Source organism: Durotheca rogersii (genome assembly GCF_024521655.1).
Source record: "Durotheca rogersii strain YMJ 92031201 chromosome Unknown GGS23scaffold_20, whole genome shotgun sequence".
NCBI classification, from domain to species: Eukaryota; Fungi; Ascomycota; class Sordariomycetes; order Xylariales; family Xylariaceae; genus Durotheca; species Durotheca rogersii.
In genome coordinates, this window is record NW_026251251.1 from 601,308 (window position 1) to 621,048 (window position 19,741).

The 19,741-nt window shown below is 55.2% G+C and overlaps 4 protein-coding genes across 4 annotated transcripts; all 4 read right to left on the reverse strand.

Moving 5' to 3' along the window:
• Window positions 1–4,753: 4,753 nt before the first annotated feature.
• On the reverse strand, window positions 4,754–6,463 carry GGS23DRAFT_578737 (oxidoreductase). Its single transcript, XM_051517008.1, has 4 exons — window positions 6,410–6,463; window positions 5,529–6,309; window positions 5,069–5,453; window positions 4,754–4,995 (listed from the first exon to the last, which is right to left on the reverse strand). The coding sequence occupies exons 2-4, from the start codon at window positions 5,754–5,756 to the stop codon at window positions 4,874–4,876; spliced, it is 735 nt and encodes a 244-aa protein (XP_051369800.1). The 5' UTR covers window positions 5,757–6,309; window positions 6,410–6,463; the 3' UTR covers window positions 4,754–4,873.
• On the reverse strand, window positions 6,464–8,905 carry GGS23DRAFT_578741 (malate synthase, glyoxysomal). The gene is made up of 4 exons (XM_051517009.1): window positions 8,238–8,905; window positions 7,418–8,153; window positions 7,078–7,320; window positions 6,464–6,959 (listed from the first exon to the last, which is right to left on the reverse strand). Exons 1-4 carry the CDS (start codon window positions 8,596–8,598, stop codon window positions 6,671–6,673), a joined length of 1,629 nt encoding a protein of 542 aa, XP_051369801.1. The 5' UTR covers window positions 8,599–8,905; the 3' UTR covers window positions 6,464–6,670.
• A 2,644-nt stretch (window positions 8,906–11,549) lies between these two features.
• Window positions 11,550–14,444, reverse strand: GGS23DRAFT_578747 (fumarate hydratase). The gene is made up of 4 exons (XM_051517010.1): window positions 14,231–14,444; window positions 13,432–14,044; window positions 12,315–13,338; window positions 11,550–12,225 (listed from the first exon to the last, which is right to left on the reverse strand). The coding sequence occupies exons 2-4, from the start codon at window positions 13,844–13,846 to the stop codon at window positions 12,036–12,038; spliced, it is 1,629 nt and encodes a 542-aa protein (XP_051369802.1). The 5' UTR covers window positions 13,847–14,044; window positions 14,231–14,444; the 3' UTR covers window positions 11,550–12,035.
• A 540-nt stretch (window positions 14,445–14,984) lies between these two features.
• Window positions 14,985–19,399, reverse strand: GGS23DRAFT_208590 (Pkinase-domain-containing protein). The gene is made up of 5 exons (XM_051511858.1): window positions 18,381–19,399; window positions 17,613–18,332; window positions 15,747–17,539; window positions 15,378–15,683; window positions 14,985–15,305 (listed from the first exon to the last, which is right to left on the reverse strand). The coding sequence occupies exons 1-5, from the start codon at window positions 18,974–18,976 to the stop codon at window positions 15,085–15,087; spliced, it is 3,636 nt and encodes a 1,211-aa protein (XP_051369803.1). The 5' UTR covers window positions 18,977–19,399; the 3' UTR covers window positions 14,985–15,084.
• Between the last annotated feature and the right edge of the window lie 342 nt (window positions 19,400–19,741).

A 19,741-nucleotide genomic window follows, 5' to 3' on the forward strand; every position in this document is an offset into this window, starting at 1 on the left:
GGTAGCCAAGTTGATGACTGACTCGGCAGCGGCGGCGGCGGCGGTGGTCAGCTCGTGGGTCGAGAGAGAGACGGGGGCGGCTAGAAATGGATCGATCGATGGATGGATAGGAAAAGAATAAGCCCGAAGTCTCGCTGAGCGTTATTTCGGCCCTTGGGTGCGGCAACACGCGTTCTTGTGTTGGACCGTTTATGCAAGGAACCCTAAGAAGAGGAGGCGGGCGAGAACGAAGGCTACGTCCGTCGAGCTACGCCAATACGTCCGACTGGTCGATCGATAAATGAAGCGAGGCGAGTTTCTTCCGTCCGGTCGGACAGTCGGATCGGGTTGGGGCGATTTCTTGGGTTGCCGTTCCACGAGGAGGAGTTGCTGTCGCTGATGGAAACAAGGAGAGGTCCGGTCTTGAGATCCCTCCTTATTCCGCGCGCCTTGGGCCCTTCGAGGCGACTTGCAGTATGGCTGGATGGATGCCTGGGGAGGAGAGAAATAGCGCGAGGGAAAAATAGGGAGAGGGAGCGAGAGAGCGAGAGGGCGAGAAGAGCGAGAAGTGAGCGGCCAAGAAGTGCAGAAAAACGAGGATCAGTTGCGCTGCTTAGGAAATAAAGTCGGCAAGGTCAGCCGGACGGGAGGTAGCCAGGGAGGGATTCGACGAGTGTTGGGGGAAGCTGTTGTCTTCTCTCTCTCTCTGCGTGTCCTTCCGTTGGTTTTGCCTGGGGTTTCCTATGCAGAGTCGGATGGCGGCAGGTACCCTAGATTTCTGCTAATGCCTTTTCGGCTCGGCTCTTCCTCCCTTCCTCTTTTCGGCCGTCTTCTTCTAATTTTTTAATTTTATTTGGGCTTTTTACCCCTCCCGCTTCTCCAGGTCGAGGGCCCTCGCCGCAAGGAGATCCCCCCCCTGATCCAGCGACGCCAAAACTGCCCGGCACGCATGTACGTATGTAGGTGCGCAGCAGTGCACTGTTGCCCGTGGTGGGCTTCTTTTGATTTAGGTACGAATGGCGAGGAAAGGGGCCCTGTCCGGGCTCGTTTAAAACAGGGTCAGGGGGAAGAGAGAGGGTTGATTTTAATGGAGATTAACGAACGGCAACTGGCGGGGCAGAGACCGCCGGATTCCACTTACGAGGTACTACGCAGTACCTTAGGTGCCCGTCTATTGTACCTACCTACCTCCTACCTCCCAGGGTTGCGTAGCTACTTCGTATACGCATAGAGGGAGCAAGCCAGGCACTAGCATGCTATACATGCTTAAATTACCTACAGGCTTTCGGCACCCAACATGGACGTAGTAGTGAGGTAATGCTAATAATATAGGTACGTAAAAGGCCTGTGACCACCTGAGACACTGTGACAGATCCTTAGGGAAGCACAGAGGCACCATCAACCTTTTTGGCTTTGGGGATCGGTGGCATTCCTAAACGGTCGCTAGCACCCACCACGCGATTTAGTCTGGCGGTAAATACTCGATCGGGAATAGCCGCCCATCCTGACCCAGCACAGCAGGATGGCATATGCACACACGTGCATAGTGCTTGCTGTTCGGAGCGCTACTATACACCATGGAATCCAACATCGAATCAATTACCGCCTAGACTAGATACCTAGGTAATATCTTCCCCAGGCGCGTACGTAATTACCTACACCCACCTGGGAGAAATCAAGGTACTACTCATACAGGTAGGTAGGTGCCTACCTATGGTACACGTGCGTTAGGGTGCCTGATCTCCTACACAGCTGTAATATACGTGCACATGTCATTACGCACAGCCATCACATGCCTACTAGGTATATGTACTTCACGTATCTCCCAAGACTTATGAGAGCCACCATGCTAACCAAACTGACCGACCGACCTGCTGCCTTACATGCCTACATATCATGCTGCTGCGCATGGCATATGGCTTACATCAAAGTGTTAGGGCACCTACCCAGTAAACCTCGGCGGCGACCTACTTAAATCGGCAAGTAATACGTCAAAGTACGTAGCCTACCTAGGCCGGTTAGGAGGTGCGTATTGCAGGCGTTGTGCCTCGTATTGGCAGGTACCTACTCGGCCTGTATCTTGAGCAATCCTTCTGGGGTGGCCGATACCTCTGGGTACCTCCTATCCTAACAGAGAAGACCGGATGTACATACATTGAGTACGTGTAGGTGGCTACCGCGTAGGTATGAGTAATTAAGGCAATGAGCGTGTATAGTTTCAGTGCGACTGTTGCATACCTCAGGAGATAACCTACCCGCTCATCCATCCATATATCCTCGTATATCTTTTGCACATAATATACCACGGAATACAAGTACATATGTGTACATACATGTGTGGGAGCCAAGGGGGCAAGAAATGGAAGGCCATCGGGAAAATGAAGACAGGTCTAGAAACCCGATGGTTCGAGTGGATTGGATCGTATACATAAGCATGAGCAACAATAAGCTGAACCGCTACGCCATTGGCCGGCCTACAATTGTCCCGCCGCTGCTGCCAGATGGGGAGACCCCAGCAACATTGTTCCTTACCGCACTTGCACCATTGTCGGGTCAACCTATCAGACCAGACGGGGGAGTCCAACCTCGTCATGCCTTCGCATTCTGGAGAGGAGGGTATAGTATAAAGGGAGCGAGGAAGACGTCGTCGATACGTGTGCTGCGTCCTCGACGGATTATTAGCCCGCCCAATCCGCCTCCTTCAGGAGATTACCTTTCTCCTACAAGATGTCACCTGCAACATCGCCCGTAATAACAACGCTCCAGCAAAACCGGACTCCCCTAACCTAAGGTTGTATTCCGATCCTCGAAGTCTGCCGAGACCAGGCCAAACTCGACTCCTGATCTCGAACGCGGTCCGCCTACGTGTATATCTACCTACGCACACAGATGTCTGCACGTATCCACCTCCTTTTGAGCCGGCTGGGGGGGAGGAGGGGGGGGGAACTAATGCGTCCGTATTCTGTTTATCCTAAAGAAATGGCTGGTGACGGTTATCGCTGCACGTCTAGCTATCCATATATATATATATCTGTGTGTGATCGCCCACCTAACCCGACCTTAACGCTACCGTGCGTGCCACATACCGTTACCTCGGGAGCAAGCCCGGGGCTCGGATTGCGAAAGACGATCCTATGTGAACTCGTTCTTGTCCCTGACGCGTAACCCATTTGTCAGCTTCGCTGAACCGACTCGACCTCGCCCTACAAAAATAAGAAAGGGGGGGAAAGGGGGAATATCGGGACGTCTGGACCACACCCTTACCATTAGGGGTAGTTCTTGTACTTCCACCGTGTGGTGCAGGTACGTAAAGGTACTGTATGCCAGGTACATGCAGGAGCAGTCGTTAGGGGGATTAGGCGCAGTAATGCATGCCTATAAATGGCTTGCAGACGGGAGGTCTTGGAAGCAGGCAGGTACACGACAGGTATATTGGGTACCTGGTATTTATGTAGGCGTATAGCGCGTCCGCTTTTCGCTTCGTCGCCAGTCACGTGTCTAAGGGGCTGTTCAATGCATAATCCGGCCGGCCGCGGGAAAGAAAACGGACCTCACAAATACGGTGATACGCAGCCCTCGCGACCCTGTCCGAATCATCCGTCATTGTTGATCTAGCTACCTAGCTTTGGGTTGTTTTGGCCTACAATGGTCTCTGCCAATTTGTCTGTGTGAATGGCGAAGGGTCAACCGCCGGCGCGGCGGAACGTATTCTTGAAATGACAATGGCAGTATCGGGTTGGAAACCGTCGACAATAAAAAGTCCGCCTCCTGCTAATGTATTCTACACGTCTCCCAACCTGCCCATCGGGTCGGAGATATTTATGGGCAGAAAGTCGTCTCGGCTTCGCCTCGTCTTACACCACGCCGAGAGCTAGATCCGCTGATACAGCCTCGGTATATCTCCCGCTCCTCGCGGACGGTCCAAATCGCGGCACGAGGCTTACGGCGTCGAGAGAGGTCCACTCGATGGTCAGCAAGTTCGACCTCGACCGTCGACACATCCCGTCCAGCCCACCGCGGAAGCTCCGCTCGTGTCTGAGAGGAGGGTGCGCTTGAAAACTTTCTCGTTCGGAGACAATCTACTTTAGAGGACGACCCGGAGCTAGATAACTATCAGATCGCATTCTTCCCCGCCGTCGTCCCTGTGTCCAAGCCCGAATGCATATCCACCGTTGACAGCCGTTGCCCAGGTTGCCGATGTACGTGCTATAGGGACGGGGATATCGTACGTAAAAGTGACGAATAGTGCGTAATATATGGCATAGCCTTTTGCCTCTACGTGTTCGGCGGTCAGCTCTTTGCCTTTGCATCGAAATATTGATATCTCTAACATGGTCAGGGCCCCTTTTCTAATGCGTGCCCGCGGTGTCCGTGTGATGATGTGCGCACATCCATATTTAGTGGCTTGTGCAAGTCGAAAGGCCGGCCCCCTTGGCATCATCGTTAGAATGGGGTAAGTACCTCCCGCCCAGCCGCCAGTCCCCTGCTTACCGTCCCCCCTTTTAGGTTCCTATCCAGCCTACATACTATAGAGGTACTATTCCATCTACCAGTATCAAATTTGGAAACGGTTTGGGCTCAATTGTGATCTGCTTACTACCATAAAGACATGGAAAAAGTCGTCGCCGGAGATGGCAAGATAGGGTTCCGTCTACCTTGATTGGCTGGTTCATACCACCCACATCAAGCATACACCTGTTTATATCGAAAAAAGAAAAAAATCGTGTACGGAGGCAGACACATACACCCATCTAATAGGCCTCTTCAACTTTCAGGATACGAGTTACCAAGGCAGCAGTAAGGGCGTTCCGAGATTCTTCCCCAGCACCGTCTCAGCCATGCCGATATCCCCTAATCCCCGTTGTTGTCAGCAGCAGAAGCAATATGCGCGGATCTAGATCGCCCGGGAAAGACACTTACGCGGGCCACGCGGCGCCCAATATTCCCCGGAATGGCTAATATCTAGCTTGTCCGCCCACTCCACTAGACTTCTGGCCGCCTCTTCTGGCGTCACGGCTAAAGGGCGGGGGGGCGCGTCTACGTATTAGCTTCCATTCTGTTGTCGGCCTGCTTGCTTCGGACGACTCACCACCGCCCGAGTCCCAGTGCTTGTCGAAGCCGACGCCCTTGGTCATATCGGTGCGCATGAAGCCCGGGTGTACGATGCTAACGATGACGCCGCGCTCCTTGAGGTCGATGCTGAGGAGCTTGCCGGCCATGTTCAGCGCGGCCTTGCTAGCGTGGTGCGCGTAATTGCCACCGCCCTCGTTCTCGTGCCGCAGCGTGATGCTTCCTGCCTCGCTGGACACCAGGACGACCTTGGAGCCCTGCTTCAGGAGGCCGGCGTGAGTGAGCTTGTGCACGATGAACACCGGCGCTACCGAGCTCGTCGTGTACATGGCCACCTCCTCGTCCCAGTTGGGGCCCTTCTCGGCGGAGAAGTCCTCCGTCGTGAATCGTCCGGCGTTGATGATCTAGATCGACAGATCATTTGAGGGTTAATAACAACCGTGCCCTTACGGACTCGAAGCCTTGGCCTGCGAACCTACCACCACGTCTAGAGGCTCTACGCCTTTAAGCTGGCCGGTGAGATTGTCACCAACCTTGGGGTCGGTCAGCTCAATGTTCGATAGCCATCTGACGCCGCCCGGAAACCCGCTGGGTGCATCTCTAGATCGAGTGGTTGCGTAGACGAGCGTCGAGGGCTTGGAGGCGTATTCTCTGACGAGAGCAGCACCTAGGCCTCTAGTAGCACCGATGATCAACGCAGAAGTCATTGCACTGGTACTGGTCGAATGGAGTGGTGCTAGTCAAGTACGGGGTTTTCTAAGATGGATCGAGATGTCGCGATGTTGCGTTGCCGTCGCGTTCGAGACATGCCCGGTAGCACGCCATCGACGGCAGCCCGAAATCGATCACGATGCGATATGTAGTGACGTCATCTTCGTGACTAATTACTGCCCGTCCCCGCATATTCCTGATAGCACTATTTGCTTTGTTACATACTCAACCCGTCTCCCCCGAGCTATCAGGAGTTCGGATCGACGTCAATCAAATTCCACGTTCAACATCACTCTATCTCGTCTTCCCGAGATGCCCGAGTCAAAGAGCTTTCATTTTCGACAACTCCTTTTCCTTCCTCCCGGGATATTCGTACTTTATGCCCTGGTAGCTACCTAGGTAGTACGAGACTAGAAATCGGGATAGGGGCGCGCATTCACTATCCCGGCGACCGCATTGCCTTGTCTCGCAAGTCGCTGTCAACGAGTAAGCAGAAAGCGGCAGCTGTAAGCGTCGTGTGTATATATAGGTAGCTAGGTAATTCGGGTGTAAGTAGTCTTATCTACCCTATAGCTCCGGCAGGAGGACACTATCATTGCTACACTTAGGATATACCTGTATAGCTAATATGTCGCACCCGACACGCAGGCAGCGGGGTAATATTAGGACCTGATCGTCACATTTCTTGTCATTTTCTCGAACGTGTTTATATAAAATATATATCCAGTTATGGCGAAAACCGGAACTCGGTTCAAATGCATATGATTGCCTAGAGCCATCGGTCGCCGATTACCGGTTGAACATCCTTTCCCCTTAAGCCATTCTTCCCAGGTATTTACAACTTTCACCTCGCAAGCCGCTATCTTTCTCTCTCCATCTTTTCCCCAGACAACCATCTTGCTTGTCTCACCTATAGCTTGCTCGCGGGCGCGGCGTTACCCACAGACGTAATCTCGTCGTACAGCAGCGTCGTGAGGAAGTCAGCGTAATCCTCGCCAGTTACCTGCCCGGCGAAGTACTGCGACGCGAGCGCGTACCGGTGGCCTTTGGGCGCCGCAGCGGCCAGCTTCTCAGTCTGTTCTCGCAGCAGCTGCAGCGCGTACGCCTTATCTACCTTCTTGCCCTCCGCCGTCGTCACTCCGTGCCGCACCCACTGCCACAACTGCGACCGCGATACCTCGGCCGTCGCTGCGTCCTCCCTGTGTTGGCGTGTGAGCGAATAGGAACAAAAAAATCAAGATCGGTAAGAGGCAAATAGTAGATATCCTAAAGGAGCATGTCCGAGACCATGGGGAATGAGGAAAAGGGATGACCTACATCAGGTAGTTGATGGGCACGCAGCCGACACCGCGAATCCAGGCCTCCATGTAGCCGAGGCCGATGCTGAGGTTCTTGCGGATACCCTCCTCGGTGACCTTACCGGGTACATTCATATTGAGCAAGTCGTTCTGACCCACGACCACATCCTCGCGCCGTCGGAATAGCTGGTTCGCCGTCGGCATGTGCTTGTTAAAGATCTCGGACGCGATGGAAGCCAGTGCCGGGTGCGCCACCCACGTTCTGGATTTTAGGTTAGCCGGAATCTCGAACTGGAGCGAGTGAGGGCGAGAATGGAGGGAGCGGAACAAGAAGAAATCGGGAAGAAGGGAGGACGTACCCGTCGTGGCCGGCGCGCACCTCGCGCAGCTTGTCGGCCCGCACGCCCTCCATCGCGCGATCGTTCGCCTCCTTATCATCCTTGATGGGGATCTGAGCAGCCATGCCACCCATGGCGTGCACCCCACGGCGGTGGCACGTCTGGATTAGCAGCTTGACGTAGGCATCCATGAAGGGCACCGTCATGGTAACGGAGCCACGATCGGGCAGCACGAAGTTGCTGTTCTGGCGGAACTTCTTGATCGTGCTGAAGATGTAGTCCCAGCGGCCGCAGTTGAGGCCGGAGCTGTGGTCGCGCAGCTCGTAGATGATCTCCTCCATCTCGAAAGCGGCCAGGATCGTCTCGATCAGGACTGTAGCCCGGATCGTGCCGCGTCGCACGCCGAGGGTGTCCTGCGCCAGGTTGAAGACGTCGTTCCACAGACGCGCCTCCAGGTGCGACTCTAGCTTGGGCAGGTAGAAGTACGGACCGAAGCCCTGCTTCGTCGCCTCGACAGCGTTGTGGAAAAAGTACAGCCCGAAATCGAACAGGGATCCGGAGATGGGCTCCCCGTCCACGGTGACATGTTTCTCAACCAAGTGCCACCCACGCGGCCGCACAATTAAGGTCGGTAGGGTCCGGTCCGTCCGGAGCTTATACTCCTTGGGCCCGAGCTTAAAGTCTACATCCCGCCGCACGGCGTCATAGAGGTTGACCTGTCCATTGATCATGTTGTCCCATGTCGGAGCGCTAGAGTCTGTTTTGCGCAAGGTTCTTTTTCGTTAGCCATCTCTCCCCTTCACTTCCCACTGAGCCTCGGGCGACAATAATAACCACCCACCTTCGAAATCCGCCATGTAAGTCCAGACGTCCGAGTTCAGAGCATTCACCACCATCTTCCGGTCGGTGGGGCCCGTGATCTCGACGCGGCGGTCGACGAGCCCTGGGGCGGGAGGGGCGCCTTTCCAGGTGGGGTCCTCGCGGATGTGCCGCGTCTCGGGTAGGAAGTCGGGGAGGATGCCTCGGTCTATCTCGGCCTGGCGTAGCACGCGTCGTTCGAGCAGCGCTTTCCGCGTGCCATCGAAGGACCGGTGGAGCAGAGCGAGGAAGGCGAGGGCCTGGGGGGTCAGGATCTTCTTGTGCTCGGGCTGTATGGTGCCCGAGATGCTGACGCCCTGGAGGATGCTGTCGGTGGTCGCCATCGTGTTCACCAACTCCACATCAACAGACACGCAGCTGGATATATAGAGATAACCCTAGGGTGGCCGAGATCTAGCGGATGGGTAAGCCAAGGGGGTTTCAGTAGGTAAGTTTATGGTATACCCCAACGTCGGATGAGCCGAGAGGGTTGACTATGGAGAGGAATGGAGCGTAGGGGGTTGGGTGGAGAGAAGACAACATGTGTCTATAGGGCGACCAAATGGGGAGAAGGGAAACCTGGAGGACCAGTAAGGGGGGTTGGGTTACGGGTTATATATGTGTTATACGTGTGTCATAGACACCTCTTATACTCACCCGAATGCTTGCTTGGCCCACCCTTCCAAGGAGAATAGCGGCGGATGCCTACGGTTATTAAAGTACGGGCGACGACAACTGGGTCGGGCAGCGGCGTAGCCCACTCTGTGCAGGACTGAGCGGGCGATGCAGCTAAGGCACACGGTAACTGCTTTGGAGAAGATTGTCCAAGGAGCCGACGACGGGGCGGGGAGGTAGACGGGTAGGATTGGAGAGACGGGTGTGATAAGAGGGGACGGGGTTCCTGGTGTAGAAAGAGGCGGGCGGTATAGACTTATGTATGTGTGTAGGTTCGGCGGTGGGAGGAAGGGAGCCGGGTATAATATGCCGGGCAGGGCGGCTGGGGGGGAGGGAGGAGGAGTAGAAGTAGAAGCTGCCAGCTACATATAGAGGTAAGTAGGTAGGTATGTAATGATATCAGTGCGATAGGTTGTCCACCTGTAGGTACCTCTCTCTTCCTATTCATGCCTGCCGGGTGCCCAGAGGTAGGTACGTATCTAAACCACCTCTACCTCTAAGCTCGCGATGTATGTACCCCCTTCCCCGGACGGCAGGTAAGAGGGCAGGTAGTAGTTAGGTGCTTGACGTATTCAAAGCCGGAGGAGGAGGTGGCGGCGGCGGCAGTAGTCGGCCACCTTTGATACCTCCCCCATTGTCCACGAGCAGCACCTAACGCCCAAGCATAAGTACCTACATACCCCTCCTAGAGGTAGGTAGGTAGGTAGGTAGGTAGGTAGACCGACTGCCTTATTATCTACCCACCTTAGGTGCCCAGTATATGCCAAGGGTTAGCTATCTCGCTCGAATTTATTTCTATGCGGTATGTATGTACTCTGCCGCGGTTAGTACCCATATCAGGAGGCAGCAGAGGCGGGCGTATTGCTCTGGGGACATAGATTCGCCCCGTGCGTAGATCTAACCGGGAAAGGGATGTACTCCCCTCCGCGTAGGTGCCTACCTAGAGGTGCCTCTGGCCAATAGCCAATGCGGTACCGGGGTGCCTTGACGTGAGGTACGTAGTATACACATGGATATTACGACATGAGGTGGCTCGAAGGCGCCCTTTCTCCGTCTGAGCTCGGCTGGAGGGAGGGTGGATGACTGGTTGGGTGTCGCTGATGTAGCCGACGAGCGCGAGGAGAGACGGATGTGTCTTGACTCTTACCTGTTTACCTAGGTCTAGGTCTGCCAGAGCTTGTGAAAGTGTGGGGGAGGCAGCGAGGTAGCTTAGTACCTACCTAGGTTAGTTTCCCACAAGCCGGCATGCAGCCGGTACTCCTATTATAGGAAGTACCAGCGCCCGCAAGCAAGAGGTCTTTGTTATTTGTCGACAGAACCTCTTTTCTTTGTGCTTCTGTTCCGACCCCCTTTTGCCTAGGGTGGCCGTCGCCGGCTTTCCTCTCGGACCTTCACGTGTAAGCCAGGGACAGAGGAAGAGAGCGAGAAAGAGAGGAGGGAGGGAGGAGGGGGGCGGTTTCGGTCCTGGCTTTTCCGTTGGTGCGCCACTCACCACTTGCTGCGTAGGTACCTACTCATACGTACCTACTACCTAACTGACTGGCTTGCTTGCGCTAGGATTCCCCAGCTTCCTTCCCCACATAGCACGCGCGCGCGCACCAAAGCACCAGAAGACGTCTACCTCTCTCTTCCTTAGGTACCTACCTAGTCTCGTTCCTTCATATGTGCGCAGCCATTGGTTTGGCGCATCTGGCCGCGCCGGTAAGACGTGGTCTATCTCGTCCGCCCGGCCGCCGCACGTACGGAACTACTCATAGTTTCGCTTCCCATTTATTTTACGTATGCCCTCCGACCCATGTCGGCGATGATGTGGTTCTCTATTATTAATACTATCGTCGGAGCCTCCGCCTGGGATCATGACGGCATCGACAACGTACCTTTCTTATCTTATCACCGAATACTCTGCCCGCCCCCCCCCTCTTCCTGAACGTACATGTAGGTCCATCAAGACAATTTGTCGGCTATACCCGTTCGACTTCGATCTTTTTATTGCTTTTTATTCCGAAGGAGATCCCGATGGGGGTTTCCTCCTCTCATCTGACAAGCTTAGGTCCGTATCCGGCATCGCACTGCGATATCGCGGGGCTGTCGCTATGTTCTCGGCCTCTCTGGAGATTTCGATGACACTGCAGGGGGGGGTTTTATCGTGGTGGGGGGGTTCTGGATGCCAGAACGGACCTGCCAAGTTGTGAGTACTTCCTCCCGAAGACGTGGGTGCAGGCGGCACGCAAACTCCAAGATGCCGCCCGTCCATTGGGTCGTTTAAAATATCGCCCGGGTGACGTAGCAGCCCTGCATCCTGCGTCCTCCTCGCGTCCCCTACCAATACGTCGTAGCGCCTCAGTAACCCAGGCGTCGCGATGCCTCCATGGGTCCATAGCAGGGGGGCAGATCGAGTCGAGAGGAGAGGGCCCTGAAACTCCCGAGATCCCGAGCAACTTCGAGCTTACTCCCCCCGGCTCTTCCCGGCCAATTGGCCAGTGCCGTTTGTCTCTCTCTCTCTCTCTCTCCTGTTTCTGCCGAGGTCGGGCGGTGGGCTAATTAGCGGCCTTGGATCGCTTGGGTTGCCGAGAGTACCCGAATCCCCAACGGCCGGAGTTGGGTGCTCCACGTGCAATATCGTCCACATCGACGAGAACTCCATTCCCTACTTGCTCACCTACTAGCGTATGTACATAGGTAGCTCAATCTCCGTCGCAGGGGCGCTCTGATCGATGCTGTTAGCACGGACGGAGTCAACGAGCGGGTTAACCCTTTGTTCTTCGTATCGGCTCCGTCTAACCTCCCCCCTGAGCCTCGGGTTTTTACGAGTTAGTCGGTAAGGTTGTCGAATATCGGCAATACCTTCATCTTCTATTTCTTTCTTTCCCTCTTTTTTTTTATTACAAGGTTCTATGTACACTCGCGCCGTACTCTGTCTGCGTGCACAGTAAGACTGGCGCCGCCACCGACCCTTCTCGTGGGGTCTTGCTAGAGACGCATTGGTCTATCATTGGCGCGATTGGCGGCGACAAGCTAGTGGTTAGTTTCCTTGTCGAGCTTGTCGAGCTCGCCTAGCTCGCCTTGGACGTAATGTACCGCGGGTTCGACTGCCTAATGCCGGTGTCTAACCCTTGTAAGGCTTTGGCCCGACCATGAGCTCCGGCTTGACGAGGGTGTCGAACTCGTCCGAGGTGAGGGCGTCGAGCTCCATTGCGCTTTCCTTCAGGGTCAGGCCCTTCTTGTGCGCGTTCTTAGCCACCTTGGATGCCATGTCGTAGCCAATCTTGGGGTTGAGGCAGGTAACGAGCATAAGCCTGTGTGCGTGTTGCGTCGTGACCGTTAGCTATCGTATGGCTAAAATTACGAGGGCGGACTTTTTCTTCCTCTTCGTTTCTTGACTTACGATTCCTTCATGATGCTAGCTATCTTCTCCTCATTGGCCTGCAGGCCCTCCACCAGGTTCTTCTCGAACGAGCGCATGCCGTCCGCCAAGATCCTCACGCTGTGCAGCAGGTTCCGGATGACGAGGGGCTTGTAGACGTTGAGCTCGAACTGGCCGTTCATGCCGCCGATCGTCGTGGCGACGTGGTTACCCATCACCTGAGCGCAGACCATCGTCAATGCCTCACATTGGGTCGGGTTGACCTTGCCCGGCATAATGCTCGAGCCCGGCTCGTTCTCCGGCAGGATCAGCTCGCCGAGACCGCAGCGAGGACCGCTACCAAGATATCGGATATCTTGAGCGATCTTGGTGAGCGACGCAGCTAGGGTGTTGAGGGACCCCGAGGCCTGAACGATGGCATCGTGCGCGGCGAGCGCTTCGAATTTGTTCGGCGCCGTCTTGAACTCGGTTCCTGTCATCTTGCTGACCTCGGCGGCGATCGCCTCCGCGAAGCCCTCGAAGGTGTTGATGCCCGTGCCGACGGCAGTGCCGCCCTGGGCGAGGAGCCGCAGATCCGGCAAGGAGCTCTCCACTCGCTTGATGCCAAAGTCCAGCTGAGCTACGTACCCCGAGAACTCTTGGGCTAGAGTCAGGGGGGTGGCATCCTGAAGGTGGGTCCTTCCAATCTTGATAATGTTCTTGGCGTTGAAGTCGTCGACCTTCTTCTGCAGCGCATCGCGAAGGCTCTTGAGAGAAGGCAACAGCTTCCCTTCGATCTCGAGGACGGCGGCGATGTGCATGACGGTGGGGAAGGTATCGTTCGACGAAGCCGAGCGGTTGACGTGATCGTTCGGGTGGACCGGCTTCTTGCTGCCCTTGACGCCGCCGAGGATCTCGATGGCTCGGTTTGAGATGACCTCGTTGGCGTTCATGTTGGACTGGGTGCCGGAGCCGGTCTGCCAGACAACGAGGGGGAAGTGGTCGAGGAGCTTGAGGTCGGCCACCTCGGCGGCAGCCTGCTGGATGGCCTTGCCAATTTTCTCATCTGTGATAATAGCGTGGTCGCAGCACGTGTAAGTCAATATACCCCCTCAGCGTAGGCCAGGCGCGGCGCACTCTGGGCAGGATTGTAGCATACCCAGTCCGTACCGCATATTAACGGTGGCAGCAGCGCCTTTCAATATACCGAACGCCTTCACAATCGGAGGCGGCATCCGGTCCTGGGGTTGGTTGATGCGGAAGTTGGAGAGGGAGCGCTCCGTCTGGGCACCCCAATACTTGCCGGCGGGCACCTGGATCTCGCCAAAGGCGTCGCTCTCGGTTCTGGTGTTGGCAGCCATTCTCGTCGATGTGGCGTGCAGGTTTCTCTGGAAGCACAGGGGGGGGTTGCTGTAGGTGCTGCTGCTGAGAAGAGGCCTCGATGGGGCATATGACGACGATGTGGAGGATGAGGAGAAGGCAGATTTGCACGTGTCGAGCAGCCGTGGAGCGGTCCTCGGCCCCAGCAGGCTCCTAGCTTGGCCGGCCGCCGCAGGTGCTACTGATCGCAGCATGGTTGCGCCGCACACGAAGGCGCACCCCAAAAGGTTCTCAGGACGACGGGAAGAGGGGGAGAGCGGCCAATTGGCTGCGCTCTGTCAGGTGACGGGCCGATGTCTCCTTTGGGGGACGAGTGGCAGGAGACGGGGTCTTTGTCGCGGCCCGCCGCCTGAAGCTTAGGCTTTCTATAGTGTCTCTACCTCGGAGACCTCCTAACGTAAGCAAGCGGTACGTTAGCCAAGTCTCGAGGCGAGTTCAGAGGCGCGAGAGAGGGAAAAGCGACGAGTTGTTATTAGGGGAGAGGGAGGAGGGGAGAGAGAGAGACAAGGGGGATTTAAAAAGGACAGATTGATAACGGCAGCTCAATCGACTTTTTTTTTTTTTCTCGGTCCCCTTACCAAAAGCTGATCCCGTGAGAGCCGCCGAGCGCGTTTCCTAAATTCCCGCTTCCACCATCGGCGCTCGCATCGGGCGCGCGAAGTAGGTAGGTACCTACCTAAACCCTAGTCCTAGGAACTTGCAGGTTTGCCGGGCCGTTTTAAGCTGTGAAAGGCTTCAGCAACTAGGTAGGGCGGTCGGTTCCACCACTCCGGCCAGCCGCCTCGATGGCAAGCCCACGCGTTGCAGCCGGAAACACCCGACCCTGTCGGCGTAAAGGGATCTTCACTGGGCGTCGTAGGTACCGATATACACGCGTGCGAGATGTAGTAACACGATGCAGGTCCCCCTCCAACCGGCCCTCCGCGCGTTGAAGACGAAAGGAAAAGCAAATTGGTCCCCCCACGGATCCCATTACTAACGAAACCTGTAACGCCTCACCCTATCGAGCATCTAGGTATCAAGCCTATGTGAAACTAAACCGAACAACTCTCTCCAACCGCAAGCTCACCTCTTGTAGCCATCGCAGCTACGAGCTGGCAGCCATTGTCAAGAGTCTTCCCTCCTCTCGGTTTCATATACGCACTTACAACACCGGACGTAGGAAGAGAGGGGGACAGAAGAGTAGCCCGCCTAACAGCACACTCCTCTATCCTCCATCGCAACCCTGACATGTCCCCTCCAGCCCCATCCGCACACAGATATCCCGGAAACCTCCCCCAAAGCACGTAGGTACGATCACCTCCTCAAACCGGACTCGAGCGATACGAGGGGGGTCTTGCGCACGCCGTCGTCGTGCAGGTTATGAACCAGTCGACGCGACTAGACGTGCGCGCTCGCCCTGCGTAGCCGCAACTGCCCCCCCAGGGAAGTGTCACGAGTCGAGTGTCTTCATCATCATCTTCACTTTTCGTTTCTCCGTGACAAGCATAGCTCGTGACGCGAAGATGCTCTCCATCGTGTTCATCACCTTGTTGAATGTGCTCGCCGCCCCGCGCTCCTGCGTGAATCGGGCGATGCTGAGGCGATTACGCTTTCCATGTTCGATGACCGCCATAATCTCCGCCGCAAAACAAGCTTCCTTCAGATTTAGGCCTACCAAACGGGTTGCCGTTAGTTCCATTCCCTGTCCGCTATTACCCTCCAGGCTCGGCCGAGGGTGCTTACTGTTCTCCTTAGCAACTCGGGCAAAGACGAGGTTCCGTTCTTTGTCCACCACGACATCCTGCACACCAAAACGCTTCCACTCCCTGAACAAATTAGCAATCTCTTGCCGCGCACGACGTCGGGATATCACGAAGCAAAAATGCCGAGTCGCCGGCTTGACCCGGAATAGGCGGGCCAGCCAGTTCCGCTGAGGCTCGATGTTGCGGGCCGCAGCTTTATCGGGCCGCGTGCTCCCGGCCCGTGGGGGTTTGGGACGCCCGGGCGCCCGGACAGGCTCGAGGCTCGATGGAAAGTCGAAATCGGACTCTGCGGCTCTGGTTAGCCTCCTACCCCCAAGCCCCGTGCCTACATATGGAGGGGGGAGCCTACCTGCAAGCGAGAGCCTTAGTTGAGGCTCTACCTTCCCCCCACGCCAGAAAGAGAAACCGAAGCCCTTCTTCTTTGCCAGCGGGATGACCGAGCCTGTAGATGAATTCGTTTCTGCGGCGGTTAGGCCATCGATGTTGCTCTTGCTAGAGCCACTTCTCGGCATGTCGTCTTGACCCTTGGAGCTACGCCTGAACCATGACCCCTTCTTTTTGATGGAGCCCGACGAACCGTCCTTGGATACTATAGGGGGATCCTGGGGCGTTGTTGCTTTTGTCTCACCGTCCCAGTACTGCTGACGGATGTTCGGCCCCTGCGTATCCTGGGAATTCGGTTGGTCGTCCCGGGGCAATTTCTTATCGGCGTGAGGATCCAGGACCGTGGGTTTTCTGGGTCGATCAGATGGGGAAGTAACGAGACGTATCGTTTTCTGATGTCGGGCAAGGTATTCTAAGCCGTCATGCTCTTCCGCCATTGTGTGACGAGCCACCCACGGCTCAGAAATAGGTGCAGAAACGGCTCGTCTGTCGTCATCTCTCTGACAATCGTCCTCCTTCGGCGTCTCGTCGATAGGCGGCAGAGGAATCTTGTCCCTACCCCATTGTGTGCTAAACTGCGAATAGATGGGCGCCGATGTGACTCTACGGTCTGCTTCTGACTTCTCTAATGACCTATCGGGTCGACCTAGCTGGTTTACGGGGAACATCGGCTTATTGATCTGGGCGGGAGTTTTATCCATGGCGCCCTTAGGTCGCTCAGTTCTCTCCTTGACCGCCACGATCATTTCTGTATCCGAATTCTCGTGTGGTGGCGGGGGCGGTAGCGACCGAGTGTCCCAGGGCCGTCGTTTAGTGTTCGGTTCGCTGGTCATGAGAGTATTCGGATCGGTTGAATGCGCCCCCGCGCCCTCTGACATCGGTGACTCGAATGAGATCTCACCCAGACAAGATTCCAAGCTCAGCAAGCTGCTATTAAACGCGTCGTCGCAGTCCTTCGCGATGCTACGACTGAAGTGGCGGAGCTCCTCGTTCCAATGCAGACTTCCATCCTGCGATTTGGACACGTCCGTCATGGATTGCGTCTCGGAGCGACTTCTCCTAGAGATATTAGACCGCTCGGTTCTCCTGGCGGGGCTCGTGGGAGATGTGTGGTCTCGATCGTAAGTAGTATCATCTCCCGCGATGCTTGTAGGGCGACATGCCGATTCGCTCTGGTCCGCTGACCGTTTCCGAACATGCGAGAAATCGATATTTCTCCTTTGGCGCGAAGCCGGCCGCCTATATAAAATTTCTTCGCCGCTTCTGATTGAGTTAACGGAACGTCGTGAGCCCCCAAGTGCGGTCGAACCTTTCGGATGTCGAGCACCTCTGCCGAGACGTGAGTGTTCCGAGTTGGCTCGGGCCGACCTGCTTCGTGCGCTTGAGGGCCTTGAACCTCGTGTAGAATTGGTACCATCGCGGTGGATCACAATCCTTGCGCGACTAGCTACCACGTCTTCCATTATGCGCGAGGACTTGTACGGGTCGTAACTCTTAACAGTGGCACCGCCGTCTGTTGATGCTGTCTCCAGGGCCTCGCCGTTTGCGTTGGTAGCAACATTCGAGATGACAGTAAACCGTGGCGGATTCTTCCCGGGTTTGCCCTGGAACTCTAGTGTTGTGTATTTCTTCTTCCAATTCAGGGGTTGGAGGTGATGGTAGTCACTGGCGGAATAGGCTATGTCGCCACCGTAATTTTCCAGCCTCTTTTCCCTGTAGTTATAGAGAAGCCAGTAGAACAATTTGAAATCGTTGCGCCTGTCCATCCACGTCAGTGAATATAGTCCATGATAAAGCTGGCCGAAACCAGTGCTAAACGGATCCAACTTACTCCGGGCTTGTCAATTTCCCCGCCAGTTGCTGTTCGGTGAACGTATGCCAAACGGATTTCAACTGCCGCAAGGTCTGCATGTCGAGTTCATCGGGTCGAACTGGGTCATAGCGGCCGTTCTGCCTGTACTCCTGGGTGCACTCGCCGTCGTTAAAATCATCTAGATGATCATACTTACGAACCAAAGGATGCAGCCATAGTTTGCGCGTGGAAATGCGCTCCTCTGGATCCACCTTCAACATCCGGGCGATCAGATCTTGCTGCTCGTAAGGGGTAAACGTCGGCATGCGATACACTCCTTTCTGGACTTTGTGAAGAAGCCGCTGCATGTCGTTATCATAAAATGGCAAGGAATTGGTCAGGCAAGCGTACAATATCACCCCCAGGCTCCATATGTCAACCCTGTCCCCTCTGTAGGATGCCGAACTGACGATCTCAGGAGCAGCATAGTGTGGACTCCCACAGGAAGTTCTCAACATGTGATTTGGTCCCTGGTGCAGAGCAGACATACCAAAGTCGGTCACCTTGACGCGACCATCCTCTGTCAGAAGGATGTTCTCCGGTTTAAGGTCGCGATGACAGAGGTTGAACGAGTGAACGTATTCCAAGGCGCTAAGCAACTGTCGGAAGTAGAAAATGGTCTCTACCTCGGAGAGGGGGCCGTGTTGGCTAAGGTAACCGTAAAGGTCGCCGCGCTGTACATACTCGAGCACGAGATAACTGCGTCTGAGTTAGTGATCGTGCCAAGAATCGGGCCGCATAACGTACATTTCTGAGCGGTTTTCCCAGATATCGTACAGCTTTACGATGTTCGGGTGGTCAATTAGTTTCAAGATAGCAACCTCCCGTTCGATGGCAAATGGCATGCGGTTTTCTGAACCGTACTCCTCTCGAGTGCGGTCCCATTGGTCGAGTTGCGCTATGCTTCCCGGATGTGTTAAGATGTCGGGGTTCTTAGAGAGGATCTTGACGGCGGCCAACTCGCTTGTGACAGTATGACGAACTAGGCGCACTCGCGCGGCGGAACCGTTGCCTAAAGATTTGCCTAGTTCCCAAGGGCCGATGTGGGTTTTACGGCGACCGCCGCTGGAGGCACGACCCGTGGTCCTGATGCTGGGCCTACGTTTACCGTCGTCTTGGGCCTCTTGCGGACGTTCCGACGTATGTGGGTTGGATTGGTTTGACTGGTTATCTTGGCGGGGTTGGACCTTGGTGGGGTGTATTCCTAGGGGGTCAATTTGGGAGGTCGGAGCATGGCTAGACTTGATGGGCTTCGTCGGAGAGGGTGCATTGTTTATTCGATTTGTTGCATCCCCAAGCGGAGCGCGAGGAGCGCGAAACGCCGGACCGCTATCATCAGTCATGTCCGGAATCAGAAACCGAGTTTTGATACCATAGCCGTCTTCTTTGGACTGCCGTTGGCTTAGCCGGACGGTAGAATGGGAATGAAATCTGTTGGGGGAGATAAAGCGGTAGCTCGACCCCGAGAATAATCTAATTGCTGGGACGGTGATAGTGAAGGAGTGAGCTAGAAGGAATGATTGGATGGGGCCAAGGAAGAATAGAAAGTCCAAGGGTTGGGGGCAACGGTTGCTTAGCAATCTATAGGAAGATTTTATGCCGCGAGCAGATTTCGAAGGGACTATAGGGAGCCTGGAATGGTGTTTGGGTTCAGAGAGAAAAGAGAGCGCCCCGAAGAGTGGGCAGCCAGGAAAATTGTAAGGGAAAGGGGCAGGATGAGGTTGGAAGGGAGGTATGGGGGGAGGGAGAGGTCAGAATAAAGCAAGGGTGGGTTGGGAACCGAGGGACGTGTCTGCTGGGTATGTGATGCTTCTTACACCAGTATGCCCCTAGTGATTGGCATTTGATAGGATGGAAGTTTTTAGCAAGTAATTCCTCTGCAAATTCCTAGAATGTGTAGTTAGGTTGTTGAGATGGAGGACAATAAGAGTTGACTAAAAACAATGAGGGCCATCTCGACAATAACGGGTAGGTATTGCTTAAGTTGCCTATATGCATACAAACCTCCTTTCATACCTTAGCACCTACTTTTCCCCTTCCTCCACTCGTCCAGCATCTGCTTAAATAGGTACTCACATAGGTACCTGTAGCTAGGCATTATAGAAACC